The sequence below is a fragment of the Rhinolophus hipposideros genome, assembly GCF_964194185.1.
Source record: "Rhinolophus hipposideros genome assembly, chromosome: 14".
Lineage (NCBI taxonomy): Eukaryota > Metazoa > Chordata > Mammalia > Chiroptera > Rhinolophidae > Rhinolophus > Rhinolophus hipposideros.
In genome coordinates this window covers 24,390,110-24,413,941 of record NC_138060.1, presented here as the reverse complement: position 1 = coordinate 24,413,941, position 23,832 = coordinate 24,390,110, and the positions used below count along the sequence as shown (strand labels likewise).

Sequence of the window (23,832 nt, the reverse complement as noted above, 5' to 3'; positions counted from 1 at the left end):
CAGAAAACAAGGTCACCTATAAGGATGGCAGCAAAAAGAAGGGGGAAAAGACTGACACACGAAGGTCAGAGGCAGCCATGAGGGCAAGTGTTATCCCCACCACGCAGGAGAGGAATCAAGACCCAGAACCGGGGCTATTGTGCTTGTGCTTTTCCCACCACACAGTCTAATCCCAGCCCACACCAGGAAAGGAACCGGCCCTGAAGAGTGGACACCAAACAGACCATCACCCTATCCCTCCTGTGGGTAAAAGAGCCCGAGCTCTCGAAGCCCTGGCATGCGCTTGCAGACCATGAGCAGTACCCACCTCCTCTCCTTTGCTGAGCCGATCTACCAACATGTGTCTGCAACAAAAGGGCAAGGAGGTCAAAGCGAGCAGTACCGACACAAGGGCAAAAGGGGACCCAAGTCACAGGGACCATGGCTTTGACACCAGAGTCTCGGGTGGGGCCTGACCAGCACCCTTCAGTCCTTCCCACGGGGGTGGCACTGTCCTCACCTCCGACCCCGTCACGGAAGCCGCTATCCTTACGTACACACAGGAATGCAGCTCTCAAGGCATCACCCCAGCCCCCAGCCTGACTCACCCAAAGAGGAACCAGTCATAGGCCACGGTTAGGTAGAGGATCTCAGCAGGCTTCAGGGACGTGTGGATGAGCCCATCCTGGAAGAGACCAGAGATGTGCAGAGGTCAGAAAGAGGCCTCCCCATGACAAAGCCCCCTCCTTGTTCAGGAGCTGACCACAACCATAGACCCAGGGACAACCAGGGTGCCCAACCCCCCGGAACAGGGTTACACAAAAACCGGATCCAACGTGGGGTCCCTCATTCCAAATCTTGTCTACTTTCTGGAGCTAGACAGTCCTAATGCCCCCAAAGGGTAGATGTTGGGCGGAGCCTCCGAATGCTCCCTGACCCCACGACCCAGCCCATCGGTACTCACAGCCCACAAGGAAAGGCGCAGAAGAGAGATGAAGAGAGGGGTCCGATCCCAGCCTGAGATACAGTGTACCAGCAGCCCGCTGTCATCTACTCAGGAAACACAGAACAGGAGGCCCAGAAGGGAAGCAAACATGAGCTGATGAAAAGGAGACATGCCACCTGTCTGGCCTGGGGTGAGAGCCAGGCCACCCCTAGTCTCCGTCTTCCTGTAGGGCCCCCCAACGATTCTTCTCCAACCTAGTCCCAGAAAGGGGTGGATGGTGGACACTTGTCTGTTTACAGCATCTCTTCTTTCTTCTAACTACAGCTCTTGGTGACTTTTAGGGAAGCAATAACTCTTGGATAGTTGACTCTGCCCAGGTTATTTAGGTGGGGCTGACCTACATGTCTCCGCGCAGCATTTCTCAGCTGGACACTACAGGCATTTTAGGGGAAGATAATTCACTGTACAAGGCTGTCCCAAGGACATTTAGGACCCTTGGCTAGCACCCACCAAATACTAGTAGCCCTTCCCTAGTTCCTACAACAGCTAAGTCTCCAAAAGACCCCTTGAGGGGCAGTACTGCCCCAGACAGAGAACCACTGCCTAGCTCCAGGTGCACACATGTGCCTTTTTTACAAACCTGGTCACAGTGATTGGTTCAAGGATGGGCACGTGACCCAAACTGGGCCAATGAGCATGAGCTCTGAGACAGGCAGTCTCTCTCTTCTGTGGGAGTTAAGATGGCAGGAAACAAGTCTGCAAAAGCTAATCTCTGCAGTACCTGTTAGGCACCTAGCTCTGCTCTTGGGTCTGCTTGCTTATATAAGCTAATATATTTCTTCGTGTTCAAGCAAGTCGATCTCACAGAAGTCCTGATTGATACTGAGGAGTTAGAGTCAGGCCGCCCCAGAGACACGAAGCATTATAGCCCCATCCAATCAAAACAGACAACTGGGGCAGGCTGGCTGGCCCTGTATGGGATTTTCTGTGTGTCCTGTGTGTCCAGGACTGATTTTTCTGTCATCTTTCTGAATTAAAAGAAGCCAATCTGTGGGTGGCTGGATGGCTCAGCTGGTTAGAGCGCAAGCTCTGAACAACAGGGTTGCTGGTTCGATTCCCACATGGGCCAGTGAGCTGCACTATTCGCAACTAGATTGAAGGCAACGAGCAGCCGCTGAGCCTCCGGAGGAGCGGCTGGATGGCTCAGCTGGTTAGAGCGTGAGCTCTCAACAAGGTTGCTGCTTCAATTCCTGCATGGGATGGTGGGCTGCGCCCCCTGTAACTAAGACTGAAAATGGCGACTGGACTTGGAGCTGAGCTGCGCCCTCCACAACTAAGATTGAAGGACAACTCGGAGCTGATGGGCCCTGGAGAAGCACACTGTTCCCCAACAGTCCCCAATAACAACAAGGCCATTCTGTCCCCGCCAATGCGGATGCTTAAAGGCCAGCTGACCCAGTGCAGAAACATCCTGTGTGGTTCAGACAGTAATGAGCTCATCATTTTGACTTCTAGGATTTTGAGGACATGGAATAAGGCTGCCCATGGACAAGGAAATCCCCAAATTCTTCTACCCTAGAGCAAAAGGTACATGTGTGGCCCCCCACACACACATTTGGCCATGTCACGACCTGGGAGCACCCAAGAGATCCAATGGTTTGCGGGCTCAGGCAGAGGCAGACTCACCATCGCTGTTAATTATGGAAAGCAGCAGTTTCAGGTAGTTTTGTGTTTGTTGTACCAGGTCCCAACTCTGTTGGGGAGGAAGGATAAAAGGGGACTGGGAATTTGATTTAAAAAATAAAATGCTAAGGGCTATTCTGAGTTAAAAAATACCCAAGGCTTTTGGTCCCATGTCATAGGTCCCAAATCCCCAGAATACAAGACTTCACTCCCACTCTGAGAGCTCCATTCACCTCTCCCTAGCCCTCATCCCATGGGTCTCCCCGACACAGTGCGCTAAGCCATCATGATGGTGAAGAAAGGGAAGCCATGCAGACACCTGGGCAAGCCCCAGCCCCACGCCCACCAGCAGCAGCCATCTGTTTGCCTCCTCTAAGCCCTGGGCTCCCCACATGGCTCTCCACGGAGTTAAAAGGAGCCCTGAGCCCGTGGTCACTGTCGCCAAACAGAAGGAGCCATTCCTTTATCTGCTATCACATGTCAGAAACCAAGGAAAATATCAACCTTCTCATCAACCATGTTTCATTCGCTTTTTACTGCTATTCACAGCACACTCTGTCGTTTGATGAATAATATATGCAGTCTGTTTGGCAGACAGAATCTTTTAAAACAGGAAGCCCACGAGGTGGGAGATGAAAAGTCGGCAAAAGATATAAAGAGACTGGAACCCTGTTCTAGCCCAAGGAAGAGGTTCAGACCAGACGCTTTTAGAAACAGTCCACTCGGAATCTGAGACTCCATGGATGGGCTTGACCCAGTTCTGCCACCCCTTTCCCCCTAGTGGGGAGCAGCCTCTCCACACAACTGCTCATCAGTGTTCTAGGGCTGAGCAGAGGCCTCTAAGTGCCAGTGAGAGAGCACTTCCCGGGGGGAAGAGGAACACAGCATCTGTAATTGGAATGGTTTTCCCGGGAATTGAAAACAGGCTCATCTACCTGACCCTCCCGCGGCCCCTAGAGGGCTCTGACCCAGTTCCGGCAGCTCCAGAGACGGCACTGCAGTGCTGCACTAATAGAATTATTACCCGTCGTAGCACAGGGGTCTCTCCACTCATCTGGCTCAAACGTGTCACACACATCATTGCCACCAGATTTCCTCAGAGCTGTAATACTTGCAGGGTGAGGGAAAGCAGGAGGCAGGAGCTATGCAGCACCAGGGCCAGGCGGTCGGTCAGGTGGGCTAGAGCAAGACTGTAGCGCCTGGCAGAGGGCAGGCCCCGAACAAGCACTAAAGCCTGCGGAGCTCCAATCACAGGGACGGTGACAATCGGGAGAGGCAGCAGTTCACACTGTGCCCAGTGCTGGTGTAGGAACCAGGCTGGACAGCGCTGGTCTGTAGAGGCCCGAGGCCACACAGCAAAGCTAAGTGGGGTACGAACCCAGCCCTGACACACTGAGAAAGTCACTTCTTAGTCACGTGCTATACTGAGGGGACGTTTCCTCCACGACTAGAGTAAGAAACAAAACTTTGAGGGGATTGCAGAATGGGAGGATGACCTGGAAAACATGCTAAAATTTCTTGCATCCGACATGCTGCCCGGCAAGTCTCTCGGTCCACACTTGAGCACCATGCCTCTGCTTATGTTTCGATGCCTGGACTCCTCCTCCTGGCTGGCAAACTCCTACTCATCCTGCAAAGGCCCAGCCCCATCATCTTCCCGTCTTCTTCCGAGGTCACCCTTACTATGCAGGTGGTGATTACATTGTTGCCTCTTTTCCTAGACTGAGCTCAGTGAGGGCAGAGGCTGTTTTGGCATCTCTGCATCTCCGAGGCTCGGTGCTTAGGGGGAAGCACCTGTAGAATGCTCCATCACTGCCTGTTCACGGTCAGGGCCCAGCCTAAGGAGCAGCAGACACGGGAAGCGGTCTCGGGGCACAGAAAGGAGCAGACCTCTGCGGAACCCAATCTGGTTGCATGGAGGGCAGCGAGAGCACACATGGAGGCAACAGCACCGCCCAGGTGCTCCTGCGCTGGGAACACCACTGAGGGCCTGGCCCTGGGACACAGTGAACCACCACCGCAGCCCTCACGGGGCTACAGAAGACAAAGTGAATGGGCAGAGGTATGCTGGCTAGAAGGAGACCTCTGGGATGCGGAGGACCGTGCAGGTGGTGACACGAGCCTAGCCTCATCCGTGGGGACCATCCGGGGAGGCCTCTTGGAAGTGACGTGTGCAAAGGAGGGGAGAGAAAGGAGACAGGGGTTTCTGGCAGAGAGCCCACTTCCCTAAGGGGCTGAAAGGAGGCCAGTGTGGCTGGAGGAGAGGGCGGCCATTCAGTCATAAGAACAAGGCTGGCCCACGGGGAGCCGGGTGGGCCACGAGAGGGTCCTTGCACTAGATTCTGAGTAAAGTGGGAAAGCCAGTGGCAGGGTTTAAGGAAAGGGAAGACCTTGCTCCATCATTGAGTACTGGTATCTGTGAGGCCCTAGTCAAGTGCGTTATGTTCAGGTTCCAGGCACCCTTCAATGTGGCTCCACGCTCAAACACAAGCCTCACTGAGATGACAGTGGCCTGGACTAAGCTAGTGGCATGAGATGGAGGCAAGAAGGGCTGGAGAGTCACCAGGGGCAGAGATTGAGAGAAGTGATGGGACCTGGCAAGGGTGGTGGTGGGAGAAAAGCACCCAAGGTTTGAGTTTGAGCAATTAGGTAAATGGTGGAGAGCTGGGCGTAGTCTAGGTTTGGGCCAGTGCCATTTCAGACAGCTTGAATTTGCGGGGGCTACAGAGAGCACCACGAGTGAAAGGTGATGGAGATCACCAAAGAGAAGCTTGGCCCCGAGTCCCAGGCCTGAGCAACCTGGTGCTGGGCTAATGGAGTGGACAATGAATGAGGTCAGCCTGGGAGATGCAGAGTAACAGGGAGTCCTGGCCCCATGCTGAAGGGTTGGAAGGGCAGAACCCACACCTGGCTGAGGAAGAGGCTGAGAGGAGGCCCAGTGAGATCAACCAGTAGAACTGGAGAGGCGGACTTGTCACTTTGTGCCTGCGACGTTACTAGTGTTCACTCTCTTGAGCAAGCAAGCCAGTAGCCTACTTCGTAATTATCATCGTTAACATCGGTCCGGCATTTCAGTTCAGAGGACACCTGCACGCAGTGAGCCTATCTGAACCTCACTGCAACACTGAAGTAGGTGCTGTGAAGTCCCCTTTCAGAGAGAAGTGAGGTCACTTGCTCAAAGCCACAGCCTGTGAGAAGGGCCAGGCAAGCAGGGGCCTGGATGCAGGGCCTCTATCTTAAGCAGAACCCCTCACACGGCCGGACTCCATCCCAGGACAAGCATCCTTGGCAGTGTCCACACTGAAGCCCTACAGTCGTACCACTTTGTATCTACACAAGGAGAAAAACGCGCCGGGAAGAAGAATGAGGGCGGCTGACTTGAGACCTCTACATATAACAAGTTCAGAAGGAAGCCTGTAGGTTCCTTTGGACACTCAATCTGTCCAGGTACAGACAGCCTGGGACTTGAGCCCAGAGAACAGGGCCTCCCAACCCAACTTGTTCCTTCCCCAGGCGCCTGGGGCACAACAAACAACTGGCCTGCTCCCCTTCCTAACATTCCCTCTCTCACAGAAACCTTTGCAGAGAAGGCCTGACTCCACTCTAACACATTCCTTCAAATAGTTATGGAGCACGTGCTCTGTGCTTAGGGGCTGGATATACAAGGTAATGTAAGCACAGCCTCTGCCTTTACAGACCATTTGCTACCAGGACAACAAAGTCCCAAGTGATACGGTAGCACACGGCTGCCTGACAGGGAGAACTCAAGGCTGGATGGGAATTGTCTAGACTCAGGGGTAGAGGAAGAAAAAGGAGACAGAATGTGTTCTTGGTATTCACTGGCTTGGCCTTTCTGGCTCTAGGCCCTGTGCATTTCTGTGCTGGGGATACACAAGCTGTGGTTCCCGTTCTCCTGGAAGTCAGTCTACTGGAGATGGAGCACATCTCTGAATCGGTAACTACAGCTCGGTGGGAAATGGCACGGTAGATGTGCCCAGGAGCCAATGGTAATGTAAATGGAGGCGTCTGACCCTCCAGGGATGGAGGGGCAGCAGGAGGAGACGTCAGAGATGTCCTCATGGAGCGGACACCCAAGCCAAACCTTGAAAGCAGTGTGCCAGTCAGGCAAAGGTAACAGAACATGGGGAAAACGGTGGGAGAACAAGGCTACTTGTCCTGGCTGAAGTATACAAGAAGACTGCATGGCAGCCTTTGGGCTCGTGCAGTGGGCCAAACATGGTAAAGAGACAGATCCATCCAGTAAGCCTGGGGCCCCTTACATGGCAGAAGGGGACAGAGGAGAGGAGCACAGTGGAAATAATTTTAAAGTTTCTATAATCAAATGAGGTCAGGCAGCTGTGCACTTCCTCTGGCAGAACACGCATTTAAAAGGAAAAATGAACAAAGTCACTAAAGCCCAGAGCTGGAAAGCAGACACCATGAGGTCCTCTGGAAACAGAACCCCCTGGTGGACGCAAGTCTTTGAGTGAGTCACGTTTAGAAAGCTTGGATTTTCTGGGCCAAGAGCAAATCAGGAGAGAGGGTTAAACAGATAAGCAGTTCCTCCTTTCCTAGGCTGTGATAGCTGAGAGGTCAGAGGGCACGAGCCAGGCCTTCAGGCATCTGCATGTGGGACACGTGACAGGACCAGGGGTTCCCTTGGCCCCTTCCCTTCTCCTGCCCTGCTCATGTCAGCCCCCTCACCTGATATTGGCTCCAGTCAATGTTTAGAGGGCAAGTCAGGAAGTCAGGGATGCTCAGTGGGGCATCGACGTAGTCCTGGGAAAGGAAAGACACCCATGAGATGCGGGCTGGCCACCAAAAGAAGTCATGGAGACAGGGCAGGCTGCCGCCCTGAAGCTGTGGCTATCACAGGCGGGCAGGATGTCCCTCCACAATGCTTGCCTTCTCGGGTCCAGATGCCTGTGCTACCCTGGGAGTGACAGCTTAAAAATCAAAGGGACGAGAAACTGCTGCCATGTGGAGCTTTCCAGTGTTTGCTGCAGACAGATGTGGTCAGCCTGTATGCAGCCTCCCGCAGCCCGCTCCCACCGGCTGGGCAAAACACAGAACGCTGGTCCCACTTGTGCCACAGATGGGGGAGCAAAGAAGAAGGGCTTTTCCTCTCTGGTCCCTGGCAACTCTTTAAAAGGGAAAAATTAAAGGAGGAAAGGAAAATATATACAATGAGAATGTAAACATGTATGCAATACGAGAGGGAGAGAAAATAATGAGACTCATTTAGGGAAGAAAAGAAAAAGAAAAAGGGTAATTGTTTTCTCCAAAGAGATTGCTAGCTGTTCTGTGGTCTCCCTTTACAAAGCGACAAAAGAACCAAGTTGATGAATGTTTATTGTGCATACCTGCTTCCAGTTAAAAATGAGCCCTTCAGCCATGTAATCCCGGTCCTTATATTCCTTGAAAAATTCACAGCCTGGAAAAGAAGGGCAGAGTTATGCCACCATCATTTGTAGCACAGGCTCCTGGGATGCCCGAGTGCTTGCTGTGGACCAGCTCACATGCTTCTCCACACTGGTGGGCCCCACAGGAGGCCACAGCCAACACGGGTAGGGGAGACAGGGAACAAGCCTCCAACACGCCTGGGTTTCTAGTTACAAGCCTCGGTGAGGTACTGCCTGCCCGCACACCTCTCTACTTCTCTCTCCATCTGTGCTCACTGGTTATCGGTCACTTCTCCCTCATTTCAGGTCCCACATGTCTGCAGAGTGTCAACAGCCAGCAAACAAAAAGCATGAGTTACAATGAGTCCTGTGAGCACCACCTCAGCAACTTATGCACCGTGTTTCCCCAAAATCAGACAGGGTTTTAAATTGTCCTCCAAAAGACGCATCAGGGCTTCTGTTCAGGGGGTGTCATCCTGGAAAATCTGCAAGGGCTCATTTTCCGGTCAGGTTTTATTTTCGGGGAAACATGGTAGTTACAGAGGATCACTCTCCTCCTTTCTCACCAACCTCCCAGGACTTCCGTGAGGACTGAACATTGTAACATGCTGGAAAGAACCACAGACAGTGAGTGAAATGTGACAGGTGCTCAAGAGACATGTCCATCTCCAATAAACCTGGCCAAGAGGCACTTTTCCGTATCATTTGCTGGAAAAATTCTAAGAAACTCCACTAGGGTACACCCTCAGAAATATAGAGGGAACAGTGAAGAAAAAAGGGTCTAGGTAATATTCCCAGCTTCAAATCTCAGCTTTTCACTTAGCTCTGTGACTGTGGACAAGTTGTTTGACTTTTCTTAGCCTTGATTTTCTCACTTGTGAAGGAATTGCTTAAGGATGAAATGAACACATGTAAAACACCTAGCACAGCACTGGTATAAGTGGCAACGAATGGCCGCACATTATTGCCGTCACGCTACCGCAGCAACACGAGCCACGACCAGCCCTCACGCCCTAACCCAGTAAGCATCCAGGGGCTGTGTGGCTTCGAGCCACGAGGGTGCGCGAAAGCACTTCAAGAGCAGCTTCCTGCAGTTCTCTCAGCTCCTCAAGCAGGACCAACACAAACTTAGGAGGACACATGACTTTGGCCACAGGTCCAAGTCTGGTGAGGTCCCCTCAAAGGCGAAACAGTTGTCCAAATGCTGTGGGAGTGGACACAGGCCAATATTCACATGGAACTCTCCAGTTTCTCGTGAGCCAAGTTCTTGTCTGAGATCACCCCAGGGAAGAAAGAAAAGGTTCTTTTGGAAAGGAAGGGCTGGAGACACGGCCCAGGTTTTATAGACTTGGTTCTCATCCCACACACACTTCTGAACTCTAATCCCCCAAACCTCACAGCTGACTGATAAATCAGGAAACAATCCTCAGCTGTAACACTTCAGCCTATTCTTGGGGGCCTCACTGGAAGAAAGAAGAAATATAAATATCAGAGAGGCCGTGAGCTTATGAGCCCAGGTTTGGAAGAGACACCAATTATCTGTCAGAGATCCTGTGAAGTGCTGTTTTCCCAAACTCAAGCTGTTCAAATCAACACCACAGGCTCTAGGCTAAGCTCTGACCAGCCTATGATGCAGAAGCAATTTTTTTTGTGAGAAATGGATAGAATTAAAATAGACTCGGTACCCAGGGCAATTCCTAACATTCATTACTTGAATAGGCTTCTAAACCCACTGAGAGGCAAGAAGAATGAGATGAAAAGTGGGGTGAGGACAGCCACCCACTCAAGGAGGAAACAAATTTGACTTGTGCTGGGGAGTTTTCGGCCCTGTCTATTCTGGAGCCCTGAAGGACGTGCTCCCAGAACACTTCTCCCTTTTAGGGCTAGTCTAAGCCCACATTAGCTTGCCACAGCCAGAACTGATACCATCACAGTTCCTGTCAGGGCTTCAAAGAGTGCACAACTGAGACCCGTGACACGCAGCGAAGGGCATTTCATGACTTGGTTTGGATAATGGTAACTTTGTTTCTTTTCCTTGTTATGAAGTAATACAGGCATGTCAAGAAATTCAGGAACTTAAGAACAGCAAGGAAAAAGTGCTTCTCCTGTCCCCGTATCTGGTATGCAATGGCATCTCCTCCACCCCTGGCTTTTTAATTTTTATTGATCCTCTTACCTTCTCCTCAATACACACACAACTATCAGATGTAGCACATAAACATTTTAGGAAGAACAGGGAAAAAATTAACAGAGCATATCATCTTAGCATTGTAGCGTACTTCCTTCTCACGCTTTTGTATAAGCACTTTTTCCCTGACATAGATGGGAACGTACTACAGTTATCCCCCTTATCTGTGGGGGATATGTTCCAAGACTTCCAGCAGATGCCTGAAACCACATGTAGTACCGAACCCTATATATGTTATTTTTTTCCTATACATACATACATACATACATTTTACATTTTTCTTTGGCATGTCCAAATTACTGGCATCACTGCTCTTGTGCTTTGGGGCATAATTAAGTACAATAAGGGTTATTCGAACACAAGCATGTGACACTGAGACACAGACATAACCGAGATGGCTCCTAAGGTGACTAATGGGCGGGGAGCATAAACAGTGTGGATGTGCTGGACAAAAGGATGATTCATGTCCTGGGCAGGACAGAGAGGGAAAGTGTGAGATTTCATCACACGCTCAGAATGGCATGCAATTGAAAACTTATTAATTGTTTATTTCCGGAATTCTACATTTAATATTTTCAGACTGTGGTTGACCGTGGATAATCGAAACTTTGTAAAATGAAACTGCACATATGAGAGGACTAATGTATGTAATTTTGTATCTTGCAAAGTAAGCATGTTAAGCATTCTTCCATGTCAAAAAGTTAAGGCATTTTTCTATGACTATGCAATATTTCCTTCCACTATCAATGGCTACATAACCATTCATATGATTATATTATTCTGATTAATGAAAACATTTCCCATGTTTTGCTAGCATAAACAGACATTGTGACGAATACCACGTTAGCTGGGTTATGGCCTAATGAATAACTGAGTAGACGGGAGTTAACATTTTGGGAGTCTTATAACACGTTGCCAACTACAGCAGAAAGGATATTATGCTATTGTTCTGGAGGAGCGGTATTCCAACTTCTAGAAGAATTATTTTTCTGTAATTAAGTCCTACTTGAAACCTAAATATAAACAAAGAAAGCAAAGCCTGCCTACTCAGGCAATGCAGACCTCTCCTGTTCAGCAGAGCACTGCAGTCTGTGAATACCCCAAGGCATTTCCTGGGAGTCGAGAGCCTGCTTGGAAAAGCAGCTCTACATCTACCTGACAGCTCCAGTGTGGACACACTGGTTGGGACACCTCTGTCATCACGCAGCTCTGACGCTGTCAAGCCCACGGCATTATCACTATGGTCTGCATCTGCCCCAAGTGGCTTTTAGGGAAGAGGAGCTTCTCTGAGCCTTTCCTCCCAGGTACCCGTCATTTGGCCTGGAGAACCAGAACCAAACCAAGCACCTGGTAAGGTGGGTCTGGCACTTTACCTGGAAACAAGCACCGTTATCTTTATTTTATGGAAGATGAAACTGATTAAAGGACTTGGTCGAGGATACACAGTTCTAGGGCTGGGATTCATGCCCAGCTCGATATGGTACCAAATACTAAGCTGTCAGAGAAGAGTGAAAAGAGACTCCAGTGGAAGCTACTGTAAGAGTGCCAGGCTATCAGGGGTCCTGGTTTGAATGCCAGCAACTTACACTGACGAGGATACCCTCTCCCCACCAGGCACTAGATGAAATTGCAGTTCCGATGAGAAGGCCTCCTGGCTATACAGCAGCCTGCTGTCATCAGCCCGCCCTTGCTATTGGCTCTGTGATTCCAAGATGAGATTCCAAGGTCCAGCACAGGACTGAAGGCAGATACTGATGCTGAGAAGCAGAAGAGAAGTTTCAAAAAGAAAAACCATACTTCCTGTTGTTTGGTGACAAAGTGCTGCACTGCTGTTAGCGCTCCTTGGACTCCCTTGCAGAACAAGCAGGTGTTGCCAAAAAGCTTAAATGTTACCAACTGGACCAACACAGCTTTGTATCCAGTGCAGAGCGTGCTGCCCTTGCCACAGGTTGCATACCTGTATGCCAGAGACAAACTGTATGCAGCTAGTTCTGCACACCAAAACGCTCTACAACATGATGAGGCCACCACCGACCATGTACAACTGCAGACAGAGCAATTACATTCTACCACCAGAACAGGCTTGTGTGAGGCAATTTCAGCCCTGCAAAGGATCACATCCGCATGGCCCAGCCAGGCACGATTGGTTGCTGACAGTACTAATAATGTCATTTGATACTTGACTTGCACAGAGCACTTTGATAAACATGATCTCACATGATCTTCACAACAAAACCCTCAGCTAAGCTTTTCCAAGTTCCAAATGACACCTGTGAAAATTTGAAGCTCGGAGAGGTGAAGTAACTCGCTCAAGGCTGTAGTAGTGAGTACCTGAGCCACGACGCAACAACTGGACACCCCCCGCCAGTGGAAAGCCCCTTCCAGGACAGCGTCCTACCCTAAGTGTGAAAGCCTCTGACTGCGATCGACAGTGTGCTATGCTGACTGGCTACTGACGTAAGATCTTCCCAGAAAGTTCCAGGGCACTTTTGTCCCTCAGTGCAAAAGCCTGCAGATGGCCTCGGAGAGCTCCCAGTCCTAGGAAGCCTGTCACTTAACTAGACCCTGAAAAGAGCTCCCTACCTGGATACGGGATGGAGAGGAGAGTGAAGTCGGCATAGCGCTGGGCTTTGTCCACCTTCTCGGAGGAGGTTACACTATAAGACAGGACACAATGTGTTATGGCATCACAACACATACACACCATTCCCCAAAGAGTATTATAACAACTTAAAATGAACCTTTTGCTAAAGAAACTACTCTTCAGAGTTACGAGTGATTCCCTTCAACAGTGCTTACTTTGAACAATTAAGAAATGTAACTTCGGGCCAGCCCGGTGGCTCAGGTGATTGGAGCGCCATGCTCCTAACTCCGAGGTTGCCAGTTTGATTCCCACATGGGCCAGTGAGCTGCGCCCTCTACAGCTAAGATTGTGAACAACGGCTCTCCCTGGAGTTGGGCTGCCATGAGCAGCCGGAGGTCGGCTTGAGCAGCCATGGGCTGCCAGGAGCAGCTGGCAACCATCGTGAGCAGCCAGCAGCTGGCGAGAGCTGCTGTGAGCGGCTGGCTGACTGACTGCCTGGAAGGGGGAGGCGGTGGCAAGGCATAATACCAGCATGGGCTAGGGAGCTGTGTCCTACGCAACTAGACTGAGAAACAATGACTTGGACCGGAGTGGGAGGGGGGTAGGCAGACGAAGGGGGGGAAAGAAATGTAACTTCTCTGCCCCCTACCCTAACCTATCAAGCGAGAGGGGCTACTCTCCCTTTAATATTGCAACAACCGCAACCAGAAACTAAGGTTGCAAAACAACCTTCCACCTAAGTCCCACAAACGAAAGCAGCACCACTCTGACCTGGAGGGTGGAGTTAGAAGAGAGACAAATAACTGGGACACTGTCCAAAAGGGACCCTTTGGGGGACTCTCACCTCAGTACTCACTGAGGAAAATCATAAACGGGAAACAAGTAACATCTGAAAGGGAAAGACTCAGGACTGTTCTGACAGATGAAGGAAGAAGGAACAAGAGAGACTTTCTGGGCATCTCTAGACAGCTGAGCTGTAAGTTAGCCTCGACATGGCTGATTTCCTAGGACAACTGCAGCATAATTAAAAAGTCAATATTAAATAAATAAATACATAACTACATAATAAATATTTTGGAAAAACTCCTACAATTTCATCACCCTAACCCAGGTTCCTTTTTTTTTTTTTTCAAAATTTTGCCTTACCACATGAAGATTTTGTCCATATGTGAAGTAAAAATTAAGTACACACTGATTTTTTTTGTTCCGTATTAAAAGAGACTGTAATCTACCAGAAATGGTGTAGAACCTGGAGCCACAGAACAAACCTTCAAGGGTGTCTAAGAGGAGGAGGCAGCAGAGCACAGACAGGTCAGAGACTCACGGCTCCCTCAGTTACTGTCTGGACGACCTTGAGCAAGTTACTTAACCTCTCTGTGCTTCAGTTTCTCTCCTGCAAGAGTGGGTGTCTAGAACCTGTCGTGCAGGGCTGTTTGAAGATACAGTGAGGAAGCACAGAAAGCCCTCCACACAAGGCCTGGCACAGGGTGAGCCCTCGGTAACTGCCATGTACTATCACCAGCCCAAAAGGCCTACGAACACATCATCTCCGCCCACCTCACAGTGGGTACCCTGTACTTACTTCATGCCAAACTTCACCTTCTTGTTCTCTACCATCAGGTCACAGATGTATTTGACTGACAGGTACCGAAGCAGCTTGATGTCATAGCCTCTGACCTTATCAAATAGATGTGAGTCGGAACTTCTGAAACAAAGAGCCACAGGGAGAAGTTGCACTGCACGTTCATTCAGAAAAGTTTGGGAGGTGGGGAGTGTATTCAAGGAAGTATAGATGTCCCTGGCAAGAACTTGTTTCCCTTCTCCAGAAGATGGAGGAAGGACCAAGACAGGACAGCTGGTTCCAGGAAAGGTGCAGAGAAGGTGACTTTCTAAGAGATTACCACCGCACTCAGCAACAGGACGCATTTCAAAGAGGAGCAAGTACAGCCCCGGAACCAGGAAAAGGCTTTCTGGCCCTGCTTGACACTAAGCCAGGAGACTCAGGATAATCTCTGAGTTCTAAAAAGCAGCAAGCTGGTGGCTGATGGAGTCTTTAGCTTCCATTAGAGTTTATCTCCCTCCATCTTCTATGACCATTTGTAGCCATGACTTCCTTATAATGTAACATTGAAATTCTCATTGGGAGATGGACTTGTTAGAGCTATTTTATCAACTGTAAAATACTAGCAAGTGAATTCCTGTGCCTAGCAGGCTATGAAGCAAGGAGAAAGATAAAATTTTTCCTAATCCCAAGGCTGTCTTCTGATCAGTCCCACAAATAAAGACAAAGGTAGAATGCGTAAACAGCTACCATGAATTGTTTTTGAAATGCCCACTGCCTCGCTGCCCCTAGCTGTCACCTAGCCGAGAACAGTGTATGCTGTGGAAAATGGCCTGGCTGAGGCACAGGTCCTCTGACCTTGGGGGCAGAGCCAAACATTCCTGAGCACAAGCCAGAGCTGCTGTGCTGCTCTCAGAACTAAAAGGCAGAACCCAGCACAGTGAGATGATTCTGGGCAGCTGATCCTACCAGGGTGCTCTGATCCTACTGGGGGTGCTCGTGTGCATTCCAGAGACCCTCGACACCAGTTAAAGACATCCATGTGGTACGGACCAGGCAAAGGAGCTTTTCCAAAATATGCCAGTGTTGTTTTCTAAAAACATTTGAAAAGAAAGTACGAAGAGTATGAGCCGGCACATTACCTGCCTTTAAGGGGACCTGAAATACTTGTCTATATCAAGCTCTGTGATGGCACCAATCACACAGCTGTGGAGCTTCTAGTCTCTGGAGCTCCCACGTGGGGACCATAGACCTTGGCCTGTGTCTCAGCACCAGGTGTGCAGTGTGACACCTGGCAGGTTGACTGGCCATCAGCACCCTGGAAACTGGGGCATAAGGACACATACACGTCTGGACCTTGTCTCGGACTGTGGTACCAGGAACCCCAGGGCTGGGACATTATCTCTGGGATCCTTATGCGTGGCCAGGGTGAAGACAACCTGCACAGGTGGTCAATACAGTCAGCTTTGGTGTGAAGCTACAGGATGGACTTCAACTACTATTTCCGGGCCAAGGACCTGGCAGTGGGAGGAAGGGGGCCCATGCACTCATCTGGACCAGTGATGGATACACAGGCAGTGCGAACGTGGCCACCACTGGTCAGACACCCCGCCCACCCCAACACAAGCCCAGACCCCTAACAACCCGGCACTGACCGAAGAGCACAGTCCTCTTCTGTGACGTCCTCTGTGTCTGCCCAGGCGTCATCTGTGCCCCCTGCCGGAGACACCTGTCTGTCAGCACCCAGGCAGGGGCAGGGGCTCCACCCAGGGGCTTCCCCACCAGCCCCACCCGAGGACAGCCCTGGTGTCCTTCTCCCACCAGATGCCCCATATGCTGGTGATCGTTTCTACCCCAGGCATCTCCTCAGGAGATAAAAGAAAAACCGTAGTCTCTCCCCGGCTTGCTCGCATTATGCCAACCATGCCACCGTGGCTGGGGGGCTAATTCTCTATGGCTGGGCTCGTCTCCTTAGTCACAGAAGACACAGCTTAACATTCACCTGAGAAAATATAGTTGTAGCCAGTGCGTCCATACAGCTCCCCCCATCCAGCTAGCGTGGCCGACCTGCAAATGTGCTGGGAGAGAAACGGAATTTTCAGGGTCAGGTGGTTTCCTGGAGTTTTTGGTTTTGTTTTTCCCAGCTTCATTGAGATAAAACTGACATGTAATACTGCGTAGCTGTAAGGTGTCCGGCATGCTGATTTGACACACTTATATATTGCAAAATCACTACCACCACGGTGTCAGCTAACACCTCCGTCATGTCACACAATTACCATTTCTTTCTGTGGTGAAAATGTAAGATTATCTCTGTAATTTCCAAACATATAATACAGTATCATTCACTATAATCACCATGCTGTACGTTAGATCCACATGGAGCTTATTGATCTTGTAACTGAAGTTTATACCCTTTACCAACAGTCAGATGGTTTTCTGAAGTACAGAAAAGGAAGGAAGTTGAAGAATACTTGGGACTCACTCCGGATTCTTCCAGGCCCGTAAAATGGGTCCAAGAGCACTCACCAAAGTCTTAGCCCCGCGGCCACAGCAGTCAGTCTGCAGTGTGTTAGAATTTAATCTCCAGCCTCTGCCAAGGGCTATCTCCCCAAATGAGTGGCACCAGTGTTACTAACTGGAACGGACGCAGTGGTTGTCTCATATGCACTTGTGTAAGATTTGGTGGTTTTCACGTGTGTGAGTGCTGGGCATGGTACTGAAACTTTTACACCATCTTCTCACTGAATTTTCACAGAGTCCCTGAGGTGAACATGCTGTTCCACAGACGGAGAAAGACAGGCACAAGGAGCTGAAGTAACGCGGAAGATTATGCTGCAATGAGGGCTAAGCTGGGATTTGATGGAGACCTACCTACCTCCAAAGCCTGTGTGCTATCGTTACTTGGAGCTGCTTAGCTCAGGGTGAGCAACCTTTAAAGCAGAAGGGCCAATTACAGGAGAAATGTTTGAGGGTTTTAAAAAGAAAAGAAAAAGAAATTGCATCTGCTCTCTCCTCTATATCAAGAAAATGTAGTAGCTATAGACGCGCTTACATATTCTTTGACTCTTTCCTCATCAGGAAGCATTTTGAAAGCTAGAACTCTAGAAACCAGGCACCTGGCATAAACTTCAATATATCTCATTTTAAAGCTGTATCTTCAATTAACTTGTGGTTGATGAGATCCAGGAGGGTTGAGGAATGGGAGGAAATACCTGGTGATGGGGAAGCAAACTAGCCCAGAGTTTAGCTAAAGGCTGGGGGCGGCAGTGAGGGTTCCTGCGAGGTTACAATACAAGGAGGGAAGCTGCTAGGTAAAGCCGTTTCTGACGGGGTCACACAGCCTGGCAACGTCAACATCAAGTGGGTCCCTGGAAGACCACAAAATACTGCCTTCTCCTTCTCTACCTGTAAGCTAATGGGAAGGAAACAGTTTTGCTGACACAGGTAAGGAGTGTGACCGGGAACTTCTGGCTTCCTGAGGTAGTGGCGGCCTGCAGGAGGGGGCAGGTAACAGGAAGGCAACCGGATACAAGCTGGGGCAGGTGGGGCGCTTTTTCAGTGCTGGAGACAAGAATGTATTTGTGGGAAGGTTGTCCAGAACAGCTTAAGAAGGACTTGGGCTGGGATTCTTGCTCGCCTTAGCAGGATTTCTGGCAGGGGCTGCTTAACTTTTTCTAGGTCCAAAAGCATTTTGAGAACCTGATGAAAATGATACATTTTTTCCAGAAAACAGGTACACACCATAGTTTACCCACATTTTAGAAGTTTCTGGACTCTTCCAAGTGCATCCCTGGACCCATCTCCAGCCCGTTAAGAGTCCCTGCTCTAATCATTAGGAGTAGCAACGTCGAGAGCTGTAGCAAGGAAGTGTCAACCTCCAGGTTGAGAACCCCCAAAGACCCTAAAGGTAAGGGGGCAGGGGTCTGATTCTTGAAAGCAAGACCATATGGGGTATGTGGCTTGTTTGAGTTCACTGGCATGTATCATCACGCCCACCCTTCCCCATCATCTAAGCGGCTGGCACCAAATCTCACTCACTCTTTTTTCTGTTAAATCTTTTCAGAGCAGACACCCCCCCCACCCACTTTGGATGTTGAACTTTGAGACCACGTCTTGAATTCTTTTGAGGGTTCATATACCTATTTCTGCTCCCAGTTCTTCTCCCACAACCCTTTGATCTGTCCTTGTCTTTTTGGTCATTGAAGCAGCCAGACCTGGGCCCAGAGGACTAGTCAGATAGAGAAGAGGAGGCACGTTAGCCAACTTCCCAAGTGGGGCACCAACCTCACAGGAAAGCCCTGAGCCGGCAGCTGGGGAAAGCTCTACCCCACGGCAGTCTAACTCCTGACCCCTGCTCCCTAGCCTCATGGCTCCCATTCATAACCCATCACTTCTACATTTTAAGCTTAGCTATTAACTGAAAAAGAGGATGCACTCTGAATGCTCTCTGTTTACCTCATTAGGAGTGGCCTCGAATTCTGCACTAGGAGTATCACTGTATGATTTGCTAACCTTGTTAACTAACTTTGGCACACAGAATAAAAGCGGCTGACCTCTGCTCCCCACCTGTTAGGGGGAAAAGCAAAGAGAAAGACGACTTGCTCTAATTTTAATTGTGTAAAAGCCAGATAGAAGTTTTAGGAGAGAAAATGCCACGGGAGAATCTCCTATATACTTAAATGCTTGAATTGAGTTTTTAAACAATTTTAATATATACCTTATTTAATCTAACATATCCACATTATGTCAACATATAATAATGTTAAAATTATTAATGTTTTACATTCTTTGTACTAAGGCTTCAACATCCACTATGTATTTTACACGTAGAGCACATCTCAGCAAGCATGCTTCCCTGTCAGCATTTAAAGGCACATGTAGTCCTCTCCCAAAATAAAGTCGTGTTTAGCCAGAAATATCCTACATTGCTTCAGCTAGGAAATGTAAATTGAAATAAAGTTAAATATTTAGTTCCACAATTGCACTAGCTACACTGAACTGATTTTCTTTTTTTTTTATTCCCCACGCTATACTTTACAAACCCATGACCATTTTGTAACTACCAATCTGTACTTCTTACTCCCTTTACCTTTTTCATCCAGCTCCCCAAACGCCCTCCCATCTGGCAACCATCAGTTTGTTCTCTGTATCTATAAGTCTGTTTCTACTTTGTTTGTTTGCTTATTTTGTTCTTTAGGTTCCACAAAAAGTGAGCTCATATGGTATTTGTCTTTCTCTGACTCATTTCACTCAGCCTAATACCCTCCGGTCTGTCCATGTGGTCGCATGAACTGAGGTTGGGCAGAGGTAGGTGCCTCTGCAGAATGTGGGTAATAAACATGCCATCACCGCACTGGTTACCAACTGCCGCTGAGGGCCACCATGTCTGAGGACGACATCCCCATTTCACAACAGAAGACATTCTTGAGCCTTTCTCAATCTCCTTCTCAATTGCCTGTTCACTTGTCTGCCTCCCCCACTCACTGAGCTCCATGAGGACAAGGCCTTATTCATCTCTGTGCCCCTAGAAGCCAGCACAGGGCCCACGACTACTTTATCCAAGCGCAGCAGCTTGCTGCTGAGCTGGCACTGACAAGCTGGGCGGGCACTCTGCTACCACGTTTCCCCAAACATATGACCTAACCAGGAAAGAAGCCCTAGCGTGATTTTTCAGGAGGACATCCCCTGAGCATAAGCCTTAATGCGTCTTTTGGAGCAAACCTTAATGTAAGACCCGGTCTGATTTTCGGGGAAACACGGTAAGTGCTGGGAGGACAACAGTAAGAGGAGGCCTCTGCCCTCAAAGTGATTAAGGCCGAGAGGAAATGAGAGGTTCCAACACACAATTAGAATAAAGCTATGTAAGTGGGTATTAAGTGAACACTGGCGGAGTCAGGAGAAGCGCTAACGGGTATGAAATGGTATCACACTATCTGCACAAGAAGGTGCGAAGGGAGACGAAAGCAAGATTAAGAGCAAAGCCCTCATAAAGAACTAAGAACACCAAAGCCTTCTTGGAATAATCCCTCCAAGTCACCATCCTCCCTCTGAAATGAGCTGGCTTAGGGCTGTGTTCTCACAGGCCTGCCTAGTCTCTAAGTGCTGACAATCTGTCATTCAGGAACCCCGCTAGACTAAGCTGTTCAGTGTGGAATTTCCCAAATGCGTTCAGGAAAGTTCCTTACTCATGGTCTGCAGACAACTGAGTGAGAAACCCCAGGACTACACAGGTCTCTGCTACAGCACTTCTCGGAGTTTTACTAAGTTGGTATACACATAAGTGTACTTTATGAATCTGGAGCTTGGGGGTCACGCCAAATCTAGTATGCAGTATTTTTCATTCTTGTTTGATAGGGAACGCTTTTCATAAGCATATCCTTAAGTTACTGTTCTATGGAACACACTTTGAGAAACTCTGGTTTGAGTATCTCCTCTGTAATTTCTAGTGACAAGCACTATTCTTCACAGAGCAGTGATCTTTAAACTGGAGTTCTGGTAACTTCCAGGAACAAGAAAACTTTCCAAAGGGGAAAACAAACAGCTTTAAAATGATCCATTTTGGGGCCGGCCCGGTGGCTCAGGCGGTTGGAGCTCTGTGCTCCTAACTCCGAAGGCTGCCGGTTCGATTCCCACATGGGCCAGTGGGCTCTCAACCACAAGGTTGCAGGTTCAATTCCTCGAGTCCCGCAAAGGATGGTGGGCTCCAACCCCTGCAACTAAGATTGAACAAGGCACCTGAGCTGAGCTGCCTCCCAGATTGCTCAGTTGGTTGGAGTGCGGGCTCTCAACCACAAGGTTGCCAGTTCGATTCCTGGACTCCCGCAAGAGATGGTGGGCTGTGCCCCCTGCAACTAGCAATGGCAACTGGACCTGGAGCTGAGCTGCGCCCTCCACAACTAAGACTGAAAGGACAACAACTTGAAGCTGAACGGCACCCTCCACAACTAAGACTGAAAGGACAACTTGACTTGGAAAAAAGTCCTGGAAGTAGACACTGTTCCCCAATAAAGTCCTGTTCCCCTTCCCCAATTAAAAAAAAAAAAAAGAATACATTTAAAGTGTACAGTTCAGTGGATTTTAATATATTCACCAAGTTGTGCAACCATCACCACAATCAATTAATTAATTGATCACCACAATCAATTAAAAAAAAAAGAAAAGATCCATTCTGGGGACTTAACTTCCCTACATTTCCCTAAAATCAATCTGCCGAAGAAAGCCTTTGACTAAATCTCCCTTCCTACCTCCCTTTTCACATTTGCCTTTCTCCCATTTTATGAAAGACACAAAGGGACAGAAAGAAGCCTTGCGACTCCCTCCCCACTGCCCTGGCCTGGCCCTAGACCACTCACGCTGGGTGACTGCAGCTGGAGTCTGTAAGCCACTGGCTGCGGGGCATGCGCTCAGAAACCTGCAAAGTGAATAAACACACTACGTCCTTGCTCCTCTCCCCCCTCCAGGCTCTCTCTACTTTAAGTCCACTTCTCTTGGACTAATCTTCAAAATGCTCCTTTCATCCTATAGGTCCCTGCTCAAGAATCACCGTGGCTCTCCCGGCAAATGCACACACCTTGGTCAGTATTTGGCCTCCTGCACTCAAGCCCTTCCATCCTCGGCTCTGATGTGGCCCTTCCATGCCAGTCAGGGGAGTCTCCTGGCCTCTCTTGTTCCTGCCTCCTGCCTTCGCCCATGCTGCATCACCCGCCTGGAACACCCTCCCACCCCTTCCTGCCAATTACTATTCTGAATATCCTGCAATACTCGCAAGCAAGTCCCGCTCAGTTAATGAGGCCATCTGTCTGCTGCCCCTTTGGTGAGCTCCTCTTACACCACACAGTGTGACTCTAAATTACAGTGTGATAACCTGAAGGAGTTTTGGGAGAGCTTCAAATCCCAGCTCTCTAGTTGTTCACAGTAAAATTGAGAAAATTACTTAACCACTTTGGGTCTCATCTGCAAAATGGAAACAGCGATTGCACCAAAGGATTATAAAGATAGGTGAAATGAGACAATACTGGGGAGACAAATAACAACAGTCACTAGAATATAAGTTTTCTAAGGGTAAGGATTTTTTATATGCTGATGTATCTTAAGGCCTGAAACAGTGCCTGGAACATAGTACACATTCAATAAATACTTGATGAATTATATGGTTGAAAGAATGAACAAACAACGTAATAACTCACTTGTTCTAATGTACTCATAAACCTCTGATGTAGGCATGATTATTCTTCCCACATTATAGAGGAGAAAACTTGAGTGGAGGGCCTTGCACAGGCAGGAAGTAACACAGCCAAGACCTGAACCTCGGCGGCCTGACTCGGGAACACAAGGTGGGGTACTCTGTTGTGACTACCCCTCTCTATTCGGACTCATCCTGGAAGGTGGTTATCAGAATTTTTCTTTCTCTGGTCTGCTTCCCACCACACCAGGCACCCAGTAACCACCAACACTCGGTTGGCAAAGGCAAGAACGAGATGACCCTACACTTTGCATTGAACCAGTTACCCCAGAAAAGGGTTTCAGGGAGTGTCAGGGTATGACGTGGTCTTACCTTGCCCTTGAACAGGATCACTGGGCAGACAAACCGTCCTCTGCACCTGGCAGTCTTGCTGCGGTTGACGAGGTCTTGCAACTTGCTCACTTGCACAGTGCTCTCAAACCTAAGGCACAGGCAAGAGGGGTAAGTCAGGCTGGTCTCTAAGTGAGGGGTGTGTGTGTGTCCACAAATGCCCCCTGCTACGTCTGCTCGTGTGTGTCTGTGTGTCCACAAATACCCCATGCTATGTCTGCACGTGTGTCCAGAAATGCCCCAAGCCTACGTCTGCATATATGTGTGTGTGCCCACAAATGCCCCATGCTACGTCTGTGTATATGTGGGTGTGTGTCCACAAATGCCCCATGCTACGCCTGCGTGTGTGTATGTGTGTGTGTGTGTGTTTATGTGAATACTCATTAGAAATTTAGTAAGTGCTCTAATTCTTAAATTCTAGATCATGGGTATAGTTTCTCAGGAAAAGAAAGAAGTATTATATCACAAGTGTTAAAAATCATTCCTGATTTCAAAACCATTAAGATGAAAAAGTGAGCTACTCTGAAGACATGGTATATAAAATGCAGAAATATACATAGAAAACTGAATGTTGATTACCAGTTTTTTCCTCCTAGAGTAATATAACAAGTGCCTTGGGAACCCTCTGGAAATCATAGGGCCATTTTTGCTGAAACAAGGGAGGTGAAAGAGAAGCTATTTTTGGCATTGAGAAGCATAATGGTTACTGCACTGGGTTTGGTAAGGGAGCTTCTAGAACATGAAAAAGTCAGGTTTAGACATGAGCCCCAGTAAGTCATACCCCTATCAAATCAGTACACCCCTAAATAAGGGTCTACTCTAACAGATTCACCTACTGATCTTTAGCAAAAGGCTCCAAATCAGCCAGTCAGAGCTTCTGGTTGCAAAAGAAACTAGAAGCAGGGAAATTAAAG

The 23,832-nt window shown here is 48.9% G+C and overlaps 1 protein-coding gene across 8 annotated transcripts in view; it reads right to left on the bottom strand.

The window, feature by feature from the left end:
* Positions 1-23,832, bottom strand: part of MTMR14 (myotubularin related protein 14) — a 46,859-nt gene that overhangs the window by 15,975 nt on the left and 7,052 nt on the right. For 4 of the 8 annotated variants that reach the window (XM_081072299.1, XM_081072300.1, XM_081072301.1 and 1 more), the window contains exons 3-13: positions 22,901-23,009; positions 16,346-16,421; positions 15,999-16,059; positions 14,365-14,487; positions 12,782-12,855; positions 7,972-8,042; positions 7,313-7,387; positions 2,612-2,678; positions 944-1,029; positions 588-664; positions 308-344 (exon numbers count right to left, since the gene is read on the bottom strand). In XM_081072299.1, the coding sequence (XP_080928425.1) occupies positions 308-344; positions 588-664; positions 944-1,029; positions 2,612-2,678; positions 7,313-7,387; positions 7,972-8,042; positions 12,782-12,855; positions 14,365-14,487; positions 15,999-16,059; positions 16,346-16,421; positions 22,901-23,009 (856 nt within the window). The remainder of the gene's footprint in view (positions 1-307; positions 345-587; positions 665-943; positions 1,030-2,611; positions 2,679-7,312; positions 7,388-7,971; positions 8,043-12,781; positions 12,856-14,364; positions 14,488-15,998; positions 16,060-16,345; positions 16,422-22,900; positions 23,010-23,832) is intronic. The other 4 variants (XM_081072303.1, XM_081072305.1, XM_081072302.1 and 1 more) reach the window with 2 other exon arrangements.